This window comes from Eleginops maclovinus, chromosome 11 (assembly GCF_036324505.1).
Source record: "Eleginops maclovinus isolate JMC-PN-2008 ecotype Puerto Natales chromosome 11, JC_Emac_rtc_rv5, whole genome shotgun sequence".
Lineage (NCBI taxonomy): Eukaryota > Metazoa > Chordata > Actinopteri > Perciformes > Eleginopidae > Eleginops > Eleginops maclovinus.
In genome coordinates, this window is record NC_086359.1 from 4,161,066 (window position 1) to 4,175,123 (window position 14,058).

A 14,058-nucleotide genomic window follows, 5' to 3' on the forward strand; every position below is an offset into this window, starting at 1 on the left:
TATTATTATTGTTATTATTATTATTATTATTATTGTTATTATTATTATTATTATTATTATTATTATTATTATTATTATTATTAAGTGTGTTTCATTGCCCATTTCCTGTTGTGCATTCTTTGTTTACTTTCTTATATATTAGCAAAGATGTTCAATAATTTATACATTTTTCTCAAACGTATTTGGTTTTACTTTTATTAAGCTTGTCATTCTATATATTTCTGAATCACATTATATTTACTTTTCACCAGGGAAAATGTATTTCGTTACAGTTACTCCATTTTAGAATCAAATACAATTAAATGTAAAATATTTATAAAAAAATAAACAAGTTATAGTCAAAAATGTCCACGTTGAACTACAAAATATAACAAGAATAAATATGGGGAAATATGCATTGGTGTATATAAATAATGATAATAATACTGAAAAACAGATTATTCTAAAAGTGTACAGTGTTACAGATGTGTTTATGTTAATTTTCTGTCAATATGAGAGTTATCTTCAATCCGTTAAAGGTCTTAAAACATTTAATATTTTAACATTTTTATTAAAACAGGAACAGAAAGTAAGTATCTACTCGGACCCTTTAGTTAACACAACCGGAAATCTGTGCGTCTTTGTTTTTCTTCCCCCGTTTTCCACCATGAAGGAAACAAACATGGCTCTCCCTCTGAGTATGGGGGCTCTGCTTCAGGCGGACCTCCAGGAGGACGCCGCTTACCGGGACGAAGGTTTGTGTGTTGTCGGTATTTTCGGTAAAAGCAACATGCAACCGGGAGCTCCTAAAGAATCCATCATCAACAGTTTGGCGGACAAACACATCTTCTCGCTGTTCGGCGGACCGGAAGACGGCGGCACGGCGGACAGCAGCATCGAGGCTTTCTACCATCAGGAGACCCGGGTGCTGTACCTGCTGCTGTCCTCGGTGTCCGACAGCCGGCAGCTGCTGCGGGCCTGCGAGTCCCTGAGCGCCGGGACCGGACACTCCGACTCACACGACCTGTGGAAAGACCTGGACCGACAGCACTGCCTGCACCTGCTCTACATGTTCTCCGTGTGCCACGTCCTCCTGCTGGTGCACCCGAACCAGACTTTCGATGTGACTTATGACCGGCTCTTCCGGGCCCTGGACGCCCTGCGGCAGAAGGTGCTGCCTCTCATCCGGGCTGCCATCAAGGACTGCCCGGTGTCCAAAGAGTGGAAGGTGAACTGTCGGCCCTGCCCTCCACGCCTGCTCTTCGTCTTCCAGATGAACGGTTCGATGAAGGTCTGCTTAACTTTTATCAACTTTTTATTCACAAACAGGTGGTTTAGAAAGCAGAGGGGACTTATTCAATCCCAAAACACAGTGATGCTGGAAGTAGACAAAACAATAGACTAAATAACAAGATACACAAATAACATTAATCTGTTCAATGACGAGAAAACAATACATTTTATAATAAGCCAAATGATGGAAAAGACATGTAACTTATTCAAACCAGCCCTGACTTTGGTTAAAGATATCTCACATAAACTCTATTGCATGAAATATCATATTCATTTGTTGGACACCTCTTTCGTTTGTTGTTTCAAGGTCTCTGCAAACGGCTCAGAGTCCGGAGGAAACCCTGACAAACCCAAGAAGCACTCCCCCAGGAGGAGGCTGCAGCACGCCCTGGAGGACCAGATCTACCGCATCTTCCGTAAGAGCAGAGTCCTGACCAACCAGAGCAGCAACTGCCTGTTCACCGTGCCCGCCAACCAGGCCTTCGTGTACGTGATCCCGACTGTGGACGAGGACCCTGTGGGCGCCCTGCTCAGTCAGCTGCGCTCCAACTGCACCCTGAGTGAAACGGAGCCTGCCGTGGTGGTGACGGGACCGCGGAGATATCAGCAGATGAGACATTCAGCGCGGCAGGCCAGCTACAGCGGGGACCCGGCAAGCATTTTGATGGGCGGTCAGCTGGTGGACTGCAGCCTGAAGGAGTTCCTCTGGCAACACGTGGAGCTGGTGCTCACCAAGAAAGGCTTCGACGACAGCGTTGGTCGCAACCCACAGCCTTCACACTTTGAGCTACCGAACTACTCCAAGTGGGTCCAGGTCGCCTCCAGGCTCCACCAGGTTCTCATCAGCAACACAGAAGAAGAAATAGCAGAGCTTTTCTCAAAGGTACAGGGCCAGCTGAAGGTTTTGGAGGGTTTTCTCGACGCCGACACAAAGTTTTCTGAGAACAGGTGTCAGAAAGCCCTGCCTCTGGCTCACAGTGCCTACCAGTCCAACCTCCCCCATAACTACACCACGACGGTGCACAAGAACCAGCTGGCCCAGGCTCTGCGGGTGTACAGCCAGCATGCACGAGGCGTGGCTTTCCAGCGCTACGCTCTGCAGCTGCACGAGGACTGCTACAAATTCTGGAGCAACGGCCACCAGCTGTGTGAGGAGCGCAGCCTGACGGACCAACACTGCGTGCACAAGTTCCACCTGCTGCCGCAGCCAGGTGAGCAGCTCCTCCTGTTTTATCAATTAGCCCACTATTCATTGATATGTTTCTTTATGGATACACGTTTGTAAATGCATTCATAACTAGTCGGGATAAGAATCAGTAGGACAGATGTATATATTCTGACGTTGTTTCTGTAGGAGAGAAGACAGACATGGATCGAAATCCTCCCATCCTGAACCACAACAGCAGGGGGCGCTCCACCAGCGCCTGTAACTGCGGCAGGAAGCAGGCTCCACGAGAGGACCCGTTCGACATTCAGGCGGCCAACTATGACTTCTACCAGGTCAGCGTTAAACATCACATGCCGATAACTTCATCCTTATTAAGATAAAAGTTCTATTACTACCCGACCTGGGTCCACACACTTCTTGATCATTGTGTTCTCTGATCTCCGGACCAGATGCTGGATGAGAAATGCTGCGGGAAGCTGGAGCGGATTGACTTCCCCATGTTCCAGCCGAGCACCCCGGACCCGGCACCGGCCACTAACCAGGCTCAGCGGCCCCCCAGTGAGGCCTCGGGGTCTGCAGAGGCGGTGGAGCGGCTGAAGGAGCCGAGCACCGCCCAGAGCCACACCCCCGCCGAGACCAGCCTCAGCCTTGCCCTCAGCCTGGGCCAGTCCACGGACAGCCTGGGGCCCTACGCCGATGGAGATGGCACCGAAACACAAGTCCAGCCGAAGCGGCCGAGCCTCGTGGACCGGCAGCCCTCCACGGTGGAGTACCTCCCGGGTATGATGCACTCTGGCTGCCCTAAGGGTCTCCTCCCCAAGTTCTCCAGCTGGTCCCTGGTCAAACTGGGCCCCGCAAAGTCCTACAACTGCCACACGGGCCTGGAGCAACCGGGCTTCCTCCCCGGCTCCTCCTTCCTCCTGCCCTGGGACTTGGTGATCCGCTCTCGGTCGGAGGAGGACACGGGACTGACGGAGCCTTTGGATGGTACCTCCTCGTGGCCGGCCCCCAACAAGACCCTGGTGGGGAAGCGGGGCAGCACCGGGGGCCTGGGGAGGAGCCGCAGGAGGGACGACATGGCTCGGATCTTCGTGGGGTTCGAGTACGAGGACAGCAGGGGGCGCCGCTTCATCAGCTGCGGGCCGGATAAGATAGTGAAGGTGCTGGGGCCGGGGGGGGCCAAAGACCCCGCCACTAGGGTGCTGAACACCGACATGCCGCTCTACATCCCGTCCCCGTCTCAAGGCCGCGGCATCAAGTCTCACTACGCACAGCTGACCCGGCTTTTTGTGGTAGTGCCTGACGCCCCGCTGGAGGTCACCCTCAACCCGCAGGTACCCCCCCCCCTCTGGGTCTCTATGAACCACCAGAAAGTTAATCAGAGCTGAAAGTGTTCTAAGTGTTTTTATCCTCTGCTGTGGTTCCAGGTGCAGCCCGGTCCTCCTCCCTGCCCGCTGTTCCACCCGGAGCAGACAGAGTTGCTCCTGCCTCCCGATAGTCTCTGGGTTCTACGGTTCCCTTATTCCTACTGCACGGACCGCGGGACCTGCTTCCCCCCCAAAGAGAACCAACCGCTCAACAACCACAAGGTGCTGCGAGGCATCCTGAAGGCCACGACGGCCAGCCCCGCTGCTCAGTGACCGTCCGCAGTACGAGGGACCTCTTATTTATTTACACTTCCTGATAGGCGGTGATTGTTTGTGTTTGTAACTCTGTGACCCCCCTGATGTACTGTGGATTTTTCTAACCCCGACATATTAAATCTCATTTATTTTGAGGATGTTTTTTGGGATCTTAATTCAAACACATTCACACTCAAACGAAAGTAGGCTCTTGTGGTGCCACCTCCAAACCTTAAGCTTAAGATTTGAACCTTCAGCGCAGAGAAATGGAAAATCCTCAGCATGGTTTTCAATCTGTCACTCTGGCTTATATACATTTTTTAAAACACACACAGGAAGGTGCACACATGTAATACACAAACCTGGAGAGGTGCTAGAGTGAAGTGGCTGCCAGTCTCGCCAGCACCATGGAGCAGTTAGGGGTTCGGTGCCTTGCTCAAGGGAACCCAGGCAGTGCCCTAAGAGGAGAACTGACACCTCTCCAGTCCACTCTGTATTTTTTAGTCTGATCGAGACTGGAACCAGCGACCCTTCGGTCCCAAGGCCAAGCCACTCATTGCCATTGAGCCATTGCCGCCCGTCTAAATCCGGATGGAGGAATTAAATGGAGAGGTGGTGACTGAACCAATGAATCAAGACGTACTTCAATAAAGACGGAAGAAGCCATGAGAACAGGCTAACTATGGGGTACAGTAATAAGGCTGGAGTAATATGTACTCTCCCATCCCCATATTCAACAGCAACCAGCAGTCAATATAACAAGGAAGTTGTATGCAGATATAATTAGGGATGTAATTCATCAATTACTTGTGTTTTGTAAACAATCAGAAACTGTGGAAAAATGTCAACCTCAAACCCTGAAGCCCTGAAAAGATGTCATTAAATGTTCCTTTTGTCTGTATTTATGTTTATCACACATCTGAGGAGATGAAACCAGGAATTCTGTATCAAAGATTGATCCGTTATCTGAACATTTTTGCCACTTTTCATAACTGTGAATTTGGGGTTAAGTGTTACCTGCACTACAGAGTGGAACATTTCATGTTTTTTTCTTTTTAAGAAAATCTTTTGGCGGCAACCAGTGCCTTTAATATAGTGCAGTTCAGAAACGGAGAGACAGAGGGGAAGACGCGCGGCAAAGGGACTCAGGCCGGATTTGAACCTGGGTCCACCGCATGGCCGCCTGCTCGACCCACTGAGCTATACCACGGCCCATCTGATGTTTTTCTGTAAATAAAAACTAGAGTTCTTCTTTGTCTGATTGTATTGTTTAAATTGATTTAAGACACATTTCTTAACCATTAAATATTGCATTTCACTTTTGGTCCACTGGTTGGGGTTTGACTCCTCATTTATTTACCGAGATGAAGAGCCCTTTAAAGTTCATACCAACATTATACACGGCCTTAAACTATTGTTAGACAGTTTTATAATTACCTTAACGATTCATTGAAAATATCCAAAGCCAACCCATTTCTGACGTCCTGTCAAATTAAAGCTTCAATTCAAAATCCTTTAATTATAAAAATGTGAAATTGTGTTTATTGTTTTCAGTTGAATGCAAATAACATTCAAGTGTTTTCAAACTAAAACATCGAAACAATTAGGATTTCAAAATAAGGATTTAACCAAAATTGTGTTCAAAAAACTGCCTGAAAATATAAAAGAGTAATTTAAATATCTTTTATTCTTTCACTGAACCTACCTGTAAGTGCCAGTAGGATTTGGAGTCTTTATTGGTCCTTTAATCATACAATGAAAGGATCCTGAAAGATATCTTTACTGCTGTAAAGGATAAGAACAAGGAAATCAATTAGCACCTTAGTCTCTCTCACACACACACACACACACACACACACACACACACACACACACACACACACACACACACACACACACACACACACACACACACACACACACACACACACACACACACACACACACACACACACACACACACACTCTTAAGGAATGTGGTAATAACAATGAGGTTAATAGCAAAGCTCAGACGTGCGATTCAAGGTCATAAAGTTTATGAGTGGTAAGATTTAGAGGAACTGCACTTCAGCGCTTATTGTACATTTAATATTTAAAGGGTTATTTTTAAACTTTCGTCGAACACTTAAGCGTCTTTCAGTGTTTGCACACGGCACTTCTATTCATACTCCTCAGTGAACACTGAACAGAAGTCACATTTTCTGTCCCTTTCAGCTCTAAACCAACTCCTACACTAAATGTGAAACTTCCCTGGTTTCTCGTCTTAAGATTTTGTATTTCCAAATGTTTTAAATTCTCTGTTTTTGAATCTGTTAAAGGTGACATGTTTTATTCTTTTAAATTCAGCTGCCTCTTCCATTTCACACAGCTCACGCAGCCTCCACATCACCTCCTATCAGTGTTGAATCTCAGCTAACGCTTTAATAATACACCTTCAGATTTGATATTTTGACTCATAATGTAGCTCATTTGAACTTGATGTGTAAACTGATAGACTTATTTTAACTGATGCCTGTTGTTGTTTGGGACTTCACTTCAATTTGCTCCTGTTTTCACTTCAACCCTTTTCAGTTTTTGAGCTTTAACTGGATCTATGGCTTCATTTGACTCGTGCTTTTTTAAACAATTAGACACAAATACATTTCAAAAGCTCACAATACTTCAGAACTGTTTGCAGTATCCAGTACACACATGTTCTAATTGATGTTGAGTCACACCATTGTTATTTATTTATTTGTAATGACATCAAAGTGTCCCTTCTTAATGACCTTTATAGAACTTTCTGTGAGCAGTAAATGTGGGTGTGTTTGTGTGAAGCCACAACAACCATAAAAGGATCAAAACAAACTTTAAGTGTTCGGGGGTGGCTGCTTACCTGGTGGACAGGTGGGAAGGAGGCGGAGGTAAGACAACCAACCCTCGTTCAGATCAGAGTTTACAGCTTTTGTCCTGAATCTGACTGTGCCAAAGTTCAGCGCTCACACAGCACGGACAATAGAGAGTAAGAAGACACTGAACTAGATGTTCTGCAGCCCGCTTCATCTTTCGTATTGTCTGCGGCACACCTGAGAAAAGAGAAGGAAAACACCTGAGAGTATTCGGCGAGGCAGCGGGACGTAAGTATAACAGATAACACATTTATCTAGAAATCAATGATTAAAGCTCAGGCTCCTGTAATGGTTTACTCCTTTTTGACATTGTTTTAACCCTGAGACGTTACACTACAGGTTTAGACTTATATTTAACTTTAAATATTATATTTATAGGTTCATTTGGTGTGTTGAATTATCTGCTGTACTTTTCCAACCTTCAGTGGACAAATCTTGATCAACTTTAAAGGAAAATTGCGTAACTTTAGAGTCTTTCACAAAGACTCCTAGACCTATTTAGTGGGATTTTCAAACTGCAGGTAAACATGCATCGACAGTTTCATTTATTTGTTCCTTTATTTTGACTATTTTTACCTTACATAAAGTACTGGACTTGAATTGATTTTCGAGGTACCAGTACTTTACTTAGTAGTTGTTAGAATTTGTACTATATGCCAAATATTTCACTCTGAGCAAAACAACACACAATAAGACGATGACTAAATATCAAGTACACAGATCTTGTAGTTGAGTAAAAGTAGAAGTACTCAGATCTTGTAGTTGAGTAAAAGTAGAACTCAGATCTTGTAGTTGAGTAAAAGTAGAAGTACTCAGATCTTGTAGTTGAGTAAAAGTAGAACTCAGATCTTGTACTTGAGTAAAAGTAGAAGTACTCAGATCTTGTACTTGAGTAAAAGTAGAAGTACTCAGATTTTGTACTTGAGTAAAACTAGAAGTACTCAGATCTTGTTCTTGAGTAAAGTAGAAGTACTCAGATCTTGTTCTTGAGTAAAGTAGAAGTACTCAGATCTTGTTCTTGAGTAAAGTAGAAGTACTCAGATCTTGTACTTGAGTAAAAGTAGAAGTACTCAGATCTTGTACTTGAGTAAAAGTAGAAGTACTCAGATCTTGTAGTTGAGAAAAAGTAGAAGTACTCAGATCTTGTAGTTGAGAAAAAGTAGAAGTACTCAGATCTTGTACTTGAGAAAAAGTAGAAGTACTCAGATTTTGTACTTGAGTAAAGTAGAAGTCAAAGCCAGCCAGAAGCCAAAAGTAAGTACTCATTATGCAAAAATATGGAGCAAATTTCAAATACCTCATGATTTATTTTCTAAATAAAACACTGTAATGTTTTATTTTCAAAGCCCCTCAACTTACCAAATACATGTAGTTGGATATATGGATCTAAAACAAAAAGTACATCGCTGGATCACAGGTGTGTTTCTCTTTGTTTCAGCTCATCTGTAGGCGATGCCATACTGAGATCCGTTTGACTGACATCACCATGGCGACGAGGAATGCCGAGGTCCAGCGGAGGATCGTGTCCAAAGACGGCCACAACAATGTGCGCATCGACAACGTGGAGGGCATGGTGAAGCTGTACCTGCACGACATCTGGACCACGGTGGTGGACATGAAGTGGCGCTACAAGCTCACTCTGTTCGCCTCCACCTTCGTCATGACCTGGTTCATCTTCGGGGTCATTTTCTACTTCATCGGCATGGGCAACGGGGACTTTGATCCCGTTTTGAGCGCCAACCGCACAGCCTGCGTAGTGAATGTTGAGACCCTCACCGGAGCCTTCCTGTTCTCCCTGGAGTCGCAGACCACCATCGGGTACGGTTACCGGTACATCACAGAGGAGTGCCCTCTGGCTATCTTCACCCTGGTGGCTCAGCTCGTCATCACCGGCCTGGCAGAGATCTTCGTCACAGGGGCCTTCCTGGCTAAACTGGCCCGCCCCAAGAAGCGAGCAGAGACCATCAAGTTCAGCCAGTCTGCGGTGATCTGCAGGCGCAATGGGAAGGTGTGTCTGATGGTGAGGGTGGCCAACATGAGGAAGAGTCTTCTGATCCAGTGCCAGCTGACGGGGAAACTCCTCCAGTCCAATGTCACGGAGGAAGGGGAGAAGACGCAGATCCACCAGAGCTCTGTGGACTTCTTCATGGACTCCAGTGGAGAGTGCCCCTTCCTGATCCTCCCGCTCACCTTCTACCACGTCCTGGACGAGCACAGTCCTCTCGCGGGCCTCAACTCCGAGAACCTGCTCACCCGGGACTTCGAGCTGCTGGTGACCCTGAACGCCACCATGGAGTCCACCGCTGCCACGTGCCAGAGCCGCACCTCCTACGTCCCGCAGGAGATCCGCTGGGGGTACGAGTTCAAGCCGGTGTTATTCAGCACCACGGGGGGCCGATATGTGGCAGATTTCAACTTCTTTGACAAGGTGCAAGTCACCAACGATGCAGCTTTCCTGAGTAACAACACGGAGAAGCTCAAACTGGAGGACGACTACAAGAAAGAATAGAGGACATGTTTTTTATACTGTTTGATGTAAATGTGAAAGTTAGTTTGGGCTTGATCAGTTCAACTTAGTATGTTGTTAATGTTATCGACAGTAGAATACTCATTACCTTCCACCCCAACCCCCCCATCTTGGCTCCACATTGAGAATAACAGATTGCAGAGTCAGCAATTCTTGACTTCCAGTTCATCATCTCCAGGTCAATGTTTTTTTTTCTGAAGATGTTCTACTCAGTAACTTGCACACATGTAGGCCACATCAACATTAGGCTTATTATCAGGGTGCTTTATATGACGTTGAGAATAGCAGACAAGCGGTAAGAAATCCAACTGTTCATGACATGATTCATGGGAATAAATGTAAAATGTGTTTGTCGTTTTGTCAGGATGAGCTGATAGATGAACATGGAATAGTACAATGTTGTTTCTAAAAGGTTTGTAATGCACATGTGTGTAAATAAAGTAAAGTAAAGTATGTTTTTCTGTTTCAATGTGTATTAGTTTACTCAAGGAAGCGTGCTTTAACTTTGCAGAACAGGTTCAGTCCCCGTCTCAGGTAGTGTTTAGGTTTTTTTGTTGTGGAAATACACTGTGTGCGAGGCAACTGTATCCGGTATAAACAAATCTTTAAAGCCAAAACAAAACTGATCTCTTACTTCCAGAGACAGAAAGGGCCTAAACAGCTTGGCTAGAAAAGGCATCTTAAGGTTTCTGTCACGATGTGAGAGCATCTAATATACATACATAAAACAAGGGTTTTCATTCTCTGCTTCTTAACACTTCACTTCAGAATGGAATATTGTACTTTACTCCACTAAAACGTTTATTCAGAGATATAATACAAAATGTAAGCATTAAATACAATGTGATGTATTTATATAATTTAATGGGGAAAATCAACACCCTTTAAGTAAGTAAAGTTATTAAACATTAATAAATCATAATACTCTCTTATCATATGGGTTGTATGATTCCAAAAGCCATTCTGCATAAAGAGTATGACACTAACTCTTTTAATTTGGGTATTTAAAGCTTCTGTAATCTCTTTTGAAAGCCTGCTTTTACCTGACCTATGCAGTGCTTTCAGTGTTCAGCTATGGTATTACCAGTTTAACTTATATGAGCTTGAGTATCTTTCATCACTGACTTAAATTACTTGAATGGCGAGACACTATCAAGGTATCTCTTTTTGTTTCAGGCTTTTACTTTGAAGGGATTGGAACAGCGAGCCTTTTCGAGAGCAGAGCGGAGCCGAGGTGCTGCTTTTATTCTGAAGGATACATACCGGAAGTCGTATTGTTGTTGCTGCCGAGCGGAACACAAACCTGGGGAGAAACAAGAAATACATTTAAATATAAATCGCGTTGTTTTCACTTACGAAACAACGCCTGTAAGCAGTTGTTTTAAATGTTTGTCTGACGTGTAGTGGTCAGAGATGAGTGTCACTTTGGATATAAGACTAAAAAGAGCGAACAAAGTTTATCATGAAGGGGTAAGTCTCAGTCACAGTTAGCTTAGCTAGCTATCAAGCTTCTTCCATGTATGTGCTGTTTAGTTAACATATATCCCTCTGTCATGGTGTCTAATTTAACAGTTAGTAAAATACTGTATTTTAGGGATATATCATATAATATAACATTAGCTGGGAGACAGCTTCCTGTGCGCACATGACCAGCAGCTGATCAGATTGGTGTTACACTATAATCAGTCACCCATCATATTCTAAACCTCTGAGATCAATAATAAAGAGAAACAACATTGAATATATTCCTAAAAAATCAGTGGTTGAATCTAACGAAGTACATTTACGTAAATACATTTTTAAAGTACTATTTGATGCCTCTTTAAATACTACATTTAGGGCATTACGTTATTTAGTCACACACAAAATGTGAATCGACTGATTCATTATGATGGATGAAGTTCAGCTACCTGGCAGTTTATAACGTAGCCTTATTAAGATTATTTGTGTACAGATTGTAAAGCAATCTGAGGTTAATTTGAAATATTGGGCTATTTAAACAACAAGTGATTTATTGATTAGCTCCACCTTCACCAGCTGCAACTGTGAAGGGACTTTATAATCTGTGGCATCGATTAATTAAAACCCGTATAAACATTACTGTGCATAATTAATACTTTAGTTTTGTATTTATATTGTGATGCTTATATATTCTGTACTTTTCTAAATGCTTTCACTGTGTTCTTTATATTTGGTGTTACACTGAAACAGGTGCCGACCCACACTCATGTAGTCTAATAACGATTCAGCATTTAGGATACTTACATGTTGTCTTATGACCATGGATTGTGTGTGTGAGCAGGAGGTGGTGGCCGGCGTCATCCTGCTGGTGTGTAAGGAGGCGCTGCAGCACCACGGCATCTCTCTGAGCATGGAGGGGCTGGTGAACCTGCAGCTGAGCTCCAAGAGCGTGGGCGTCTTCGAGGCTTTCTACAACTCTGTCAAGGTGAAGGGGGGGGGGGGAATGTGAAATAGTGGTTTACTCTTCAAAAGTCTTGATTGTTCCGAGGCAAAGAAAATATCCAAAGTCTTCCCGTTGAGAGGCTTAACCAGATAATTTCCTAGGATCAACACAACAAGATTTCCTGGCGTGATACTGATGTTGGAATGTGTGCACCGCAGTCTGTAACCTGTCGTTAATATGATTCACGCCTCCTGCCTCGTGTCTGCAGCCCATCCAGCTAATCAGCAGCAACATCGAGGTGGCCAAGGCAGGGAAGATCCCGGGAGGAAGGACTGAGATCCCGTTTGAGTTCCCCCTGACCACCAAAGGCAACAAAGTACTGTACGAGACGTACCACGGCGTCTTCGTCAACATTCAGGTGAGCGAGGGACACAGAGCTCACCGAGGGAACTTGTTTATAAGCGTTTTATAAATGTGGGTACATTTGAAATGCATATGTCCTGTCAGTAAACCCTCTGCTCTCTCCTCAGTACATGCTCCGCTGCGACATGAAGCGCTCGCTGCTGGCCAAAGACCTGAGCAGGAGCTGTGAGTTCATCGTGCACTCGCAGGTCAGTGGCACACATTGAACCCAGATAAAGACCTGAGGTGACGTGATGGGACAGTTGTTATTTACAGGATATTACGTAATGCTCGTCTCCATCTCAGAGGCTAATATTATACTCTCGACTGCACTGCATTTGCAAGTTAATAACTTTACGTTAAAAGCTGTGTTAGCCGTGTTGATGATCTGTGTGTTTTGTTCAGCCTCAGAAAGCGAAAGTTGTCCGGACGCCGGTGAGCTTCACCATCACTCCAGACACCCTGCAGAACTCCAAAGAGGTGAAGAACAACTTATTTTGTACAACTTTTACCTGTTTTTATGTCCATTTTAAAACTACTTCACTAAAATGTTCATGGCGTATTATACTCTGTTACTTTAAATACTACTATCTAGAATAGTTGGATATCTTGGTTGCTTAGTTAAGTTACAAAGTAGTTGACCTTGCTTCCCACCCTCAGAGGAGCACACTGCCGAAGTTCCTGGTCAGAGGGAATTTAGACGCCACCAACTGCGTGATCAGCCAGCCGCTGACCGGAGAGGTGGTGGTGGAGAACTCAGACGTCCCCATAAAGAGCATAGAGCTGCAGCTGGTGCGAGTGGAGACCTGCGGTGAGTTGATGCGCTCACTGTTCGGTTCTATAACGGCACAGCGGCTGGGCTTTCTACAGTTGCAATACATAGTAGAAAATAGACCTGTCCTTAGTCTTTTCCTAACCAGTTTTCCTTAACCTCAGTAAAATAAATCATGGGGTTATACGGAAATATGTGAATGAGAATTCAAACTTATGATGCTTAAGGATGTTTTAGTAAACCCTAAGCTGAAAGGAGATAAGAAAGGAAGCATTGAAGCTCCTTTTGGCCTCCTCTAGAGCATTCAAACAGCTGTTATCATGGCTGCCACTCAGGTTCTTCTGGGTCCTTTTCCCCAGTTGGGTCGAGTAAAAAAAATAACATTTGACGTCTACTTAAACCTCCGGTGTGTTCAGGTTGTGCTGAAGGTTACGCAAGAGATGCCACGGAGATCCAGAACATCCAGATAGCTGAGGGCGACGTGTGCCACGGCCTCCCCATCCCCATCTACATGGTGTTCCCCCGGCTGTTCATCTGCCCCACCCTGGAGACCACCAACTTCAAAGTCGGTCAGTGAAGCTCTTTAGATCCGATGGGAAATCTCTCAAACAGTGGTGGAAGTGATCAAAGATTCAAGTGTAACGTGAAATTCATCCCTTAAGCATCTTCTTTGACACAGCTGCTTCTTCTGACTGTGAGGTGTCTAAATGGATTTTAATGACTTTTTTTACTAAATAATTGTTCTCTCCTCCTCAGAGTTTGAGGTGAACGTGGTGATGATGCTCCATGATGATCACCTGATCACGGAGAACTTCCCCCTGAAGCTCTGCAGAGTCTGAGGGTCACTTCTGCACCATGCCACAGCTCCTCTAATGAGGATCATTGTCAGATTTCCTGTCATTAATATACATGAATGTGACCAAAAGTGTTAAATAAAGATTCTTTTTAATGTTGTATTTCGATTTTATGCTACTTTGTACGTTTCCTCCACTACATTTATTTA

General features: G+C 44.5%; 3 protein-coding genes across 4 annotated transcripts; all 3 read left to right on the forward strand.

Moving 5' to 3' along the window:
* Window positions 1–614: 614 nt before the first annotated feature.
* smg8 (SMG8 nonsense mediated mRNA decay factor) lies at window positions 615–5,380 on the forward strand. Its single transcript, XM_063894236.1, has 5 exons — window positions 615–1,270; window positions 1,580–2,483; window positions 2,627–2,772; window positions 2,890–3,774; window positions 3,868–5,380. Exons 1-5 carry the CDS (start codon window positions 647–649, stop codon window positions 4,078–4,080), a joined length of 2,772 nt encoding a protein of 923 aa, XP_063750306.1. The 5' UTR covers window positions 615–646; the 3' UTR covers window positions 4,081–5,380.
* Window positions 5,381–6,933: 1,553 nt separating this feature from the next.
* kcnj15 (potassium inwardly rectifying channel subfamily J member 15) lies at window positions 6,934–9,932 on the forward strand. Of its 2 annotated transcripts, none has more exons than XM_063896026.1 (2): window positions 6,934–7,182; window positions 8,389–9,932. In XM_063896026.1, exon 2 carries the CDS (start codon window positions 8,437–8,439, stop codon window positions 9,457–9,459), a length of 1,023 nt encoding a protein of 340 aa, XP_063752096.1. In that variant the 5' UTR covers window positions 6,934–7,182; window positions 8,389–8,436; the 3' UTR covers window positions 9,460–9,932. The 2 variants fall into 2 exon arrangements, with proteins under 2 accessions (XP_063752096.1, XP_063752095.1); XM_063896025.1 differs by having other exon boundaries at window positions 6,934–7,178.
* Window positions 9,933–10,716: 784 nt separating this feature from the next.
* On the forward strand, window positions 10,717–14,009 carry vps26c (VPS26 endosomal protein sorting factor C). The gene is made up of 8 exons (XM_063896027.1): window positions 10,717–10,947; window positions 11,780–11,923; window positions 12,150–12,299; window positions 12,412–12,492; window positions 12,689–12,763; window positions 12,944–13,094; window positions 13,472–13,624; window positions 13,812–14,009. The coding sequence occupies exons 1-8, from the start codon at window positions 10,891–10,893 to the stop codon at window positions 13,892–13,894; spliced, it is 894 nt and encodes a 297-aa protein (XP_063752097.1). The 5' UTR covers window positions 10,717–10,890; the 3' UTR covers window positions 13,895–14,009.
* The last annotated feature ends 49 nt before the right edge of the window (window positions 14,010–14,058 follow it).

What these genes read in the sequence shown, in the direction of transcription:
- kcnj15 (XM_063896026.1), top strand. Translation starts at nt 8,437, where the DNA reads ATGGCGACGAGGAATGCCGAGGTCCAGCGGAGGATCGTGTCCAAAGAC.
- smg8 (XM_063894236.1), top strand. Translation starts at nt 647, where the DNA reads ATGAAGGAAACAAACATGGCTCTCCCTCTGAGTATGGGGGCTCTGCTT. An exon ending in CCACCTGCTGCCGCAGCCAG is followed by an intron (nt 2,484 to 2,626) that starts GTGAGCAGCTCC and finishes TTGTTTCTGTAG; the next exon opens with GAGAGAAGACAGACATGGAT. An exon ending in AGGTCACCCTCAACCCGCAG is followed by an intron (nt 3,775 to 3,867) that starts GTACCCCCCCCC and finishes CTGTGGTTCCAG; the next exon opens with GTGCAGCCCGGTCCTCCTCC.
- vps26c (XM_063896027.1), top strand. Translation starts at nt 10,891, where the DNA reads ATGAGTGTCACTTTGGATATAAGACTAAAAAGAGCGAACAAAGTTTAT. An exon ending in CTTTCTACAACTCTGTCAAG is followed by an intron (nt 11,924 to 12,149) that starts GTGAAGGGGGGG and finishes TCGTGTCTGCAG; the next exon opens with CCCATCCAGCTAATCAGCAG. An exon ending in AGTTCATCGTGCACTCGCAG is followed by an intron (nt 12,493 to 12,688) that starts GTCAGTGGCACA and finishes TGTTTTGTTCAG; the next exon opens with CCTCAGAAAGCGAAAGTTGT.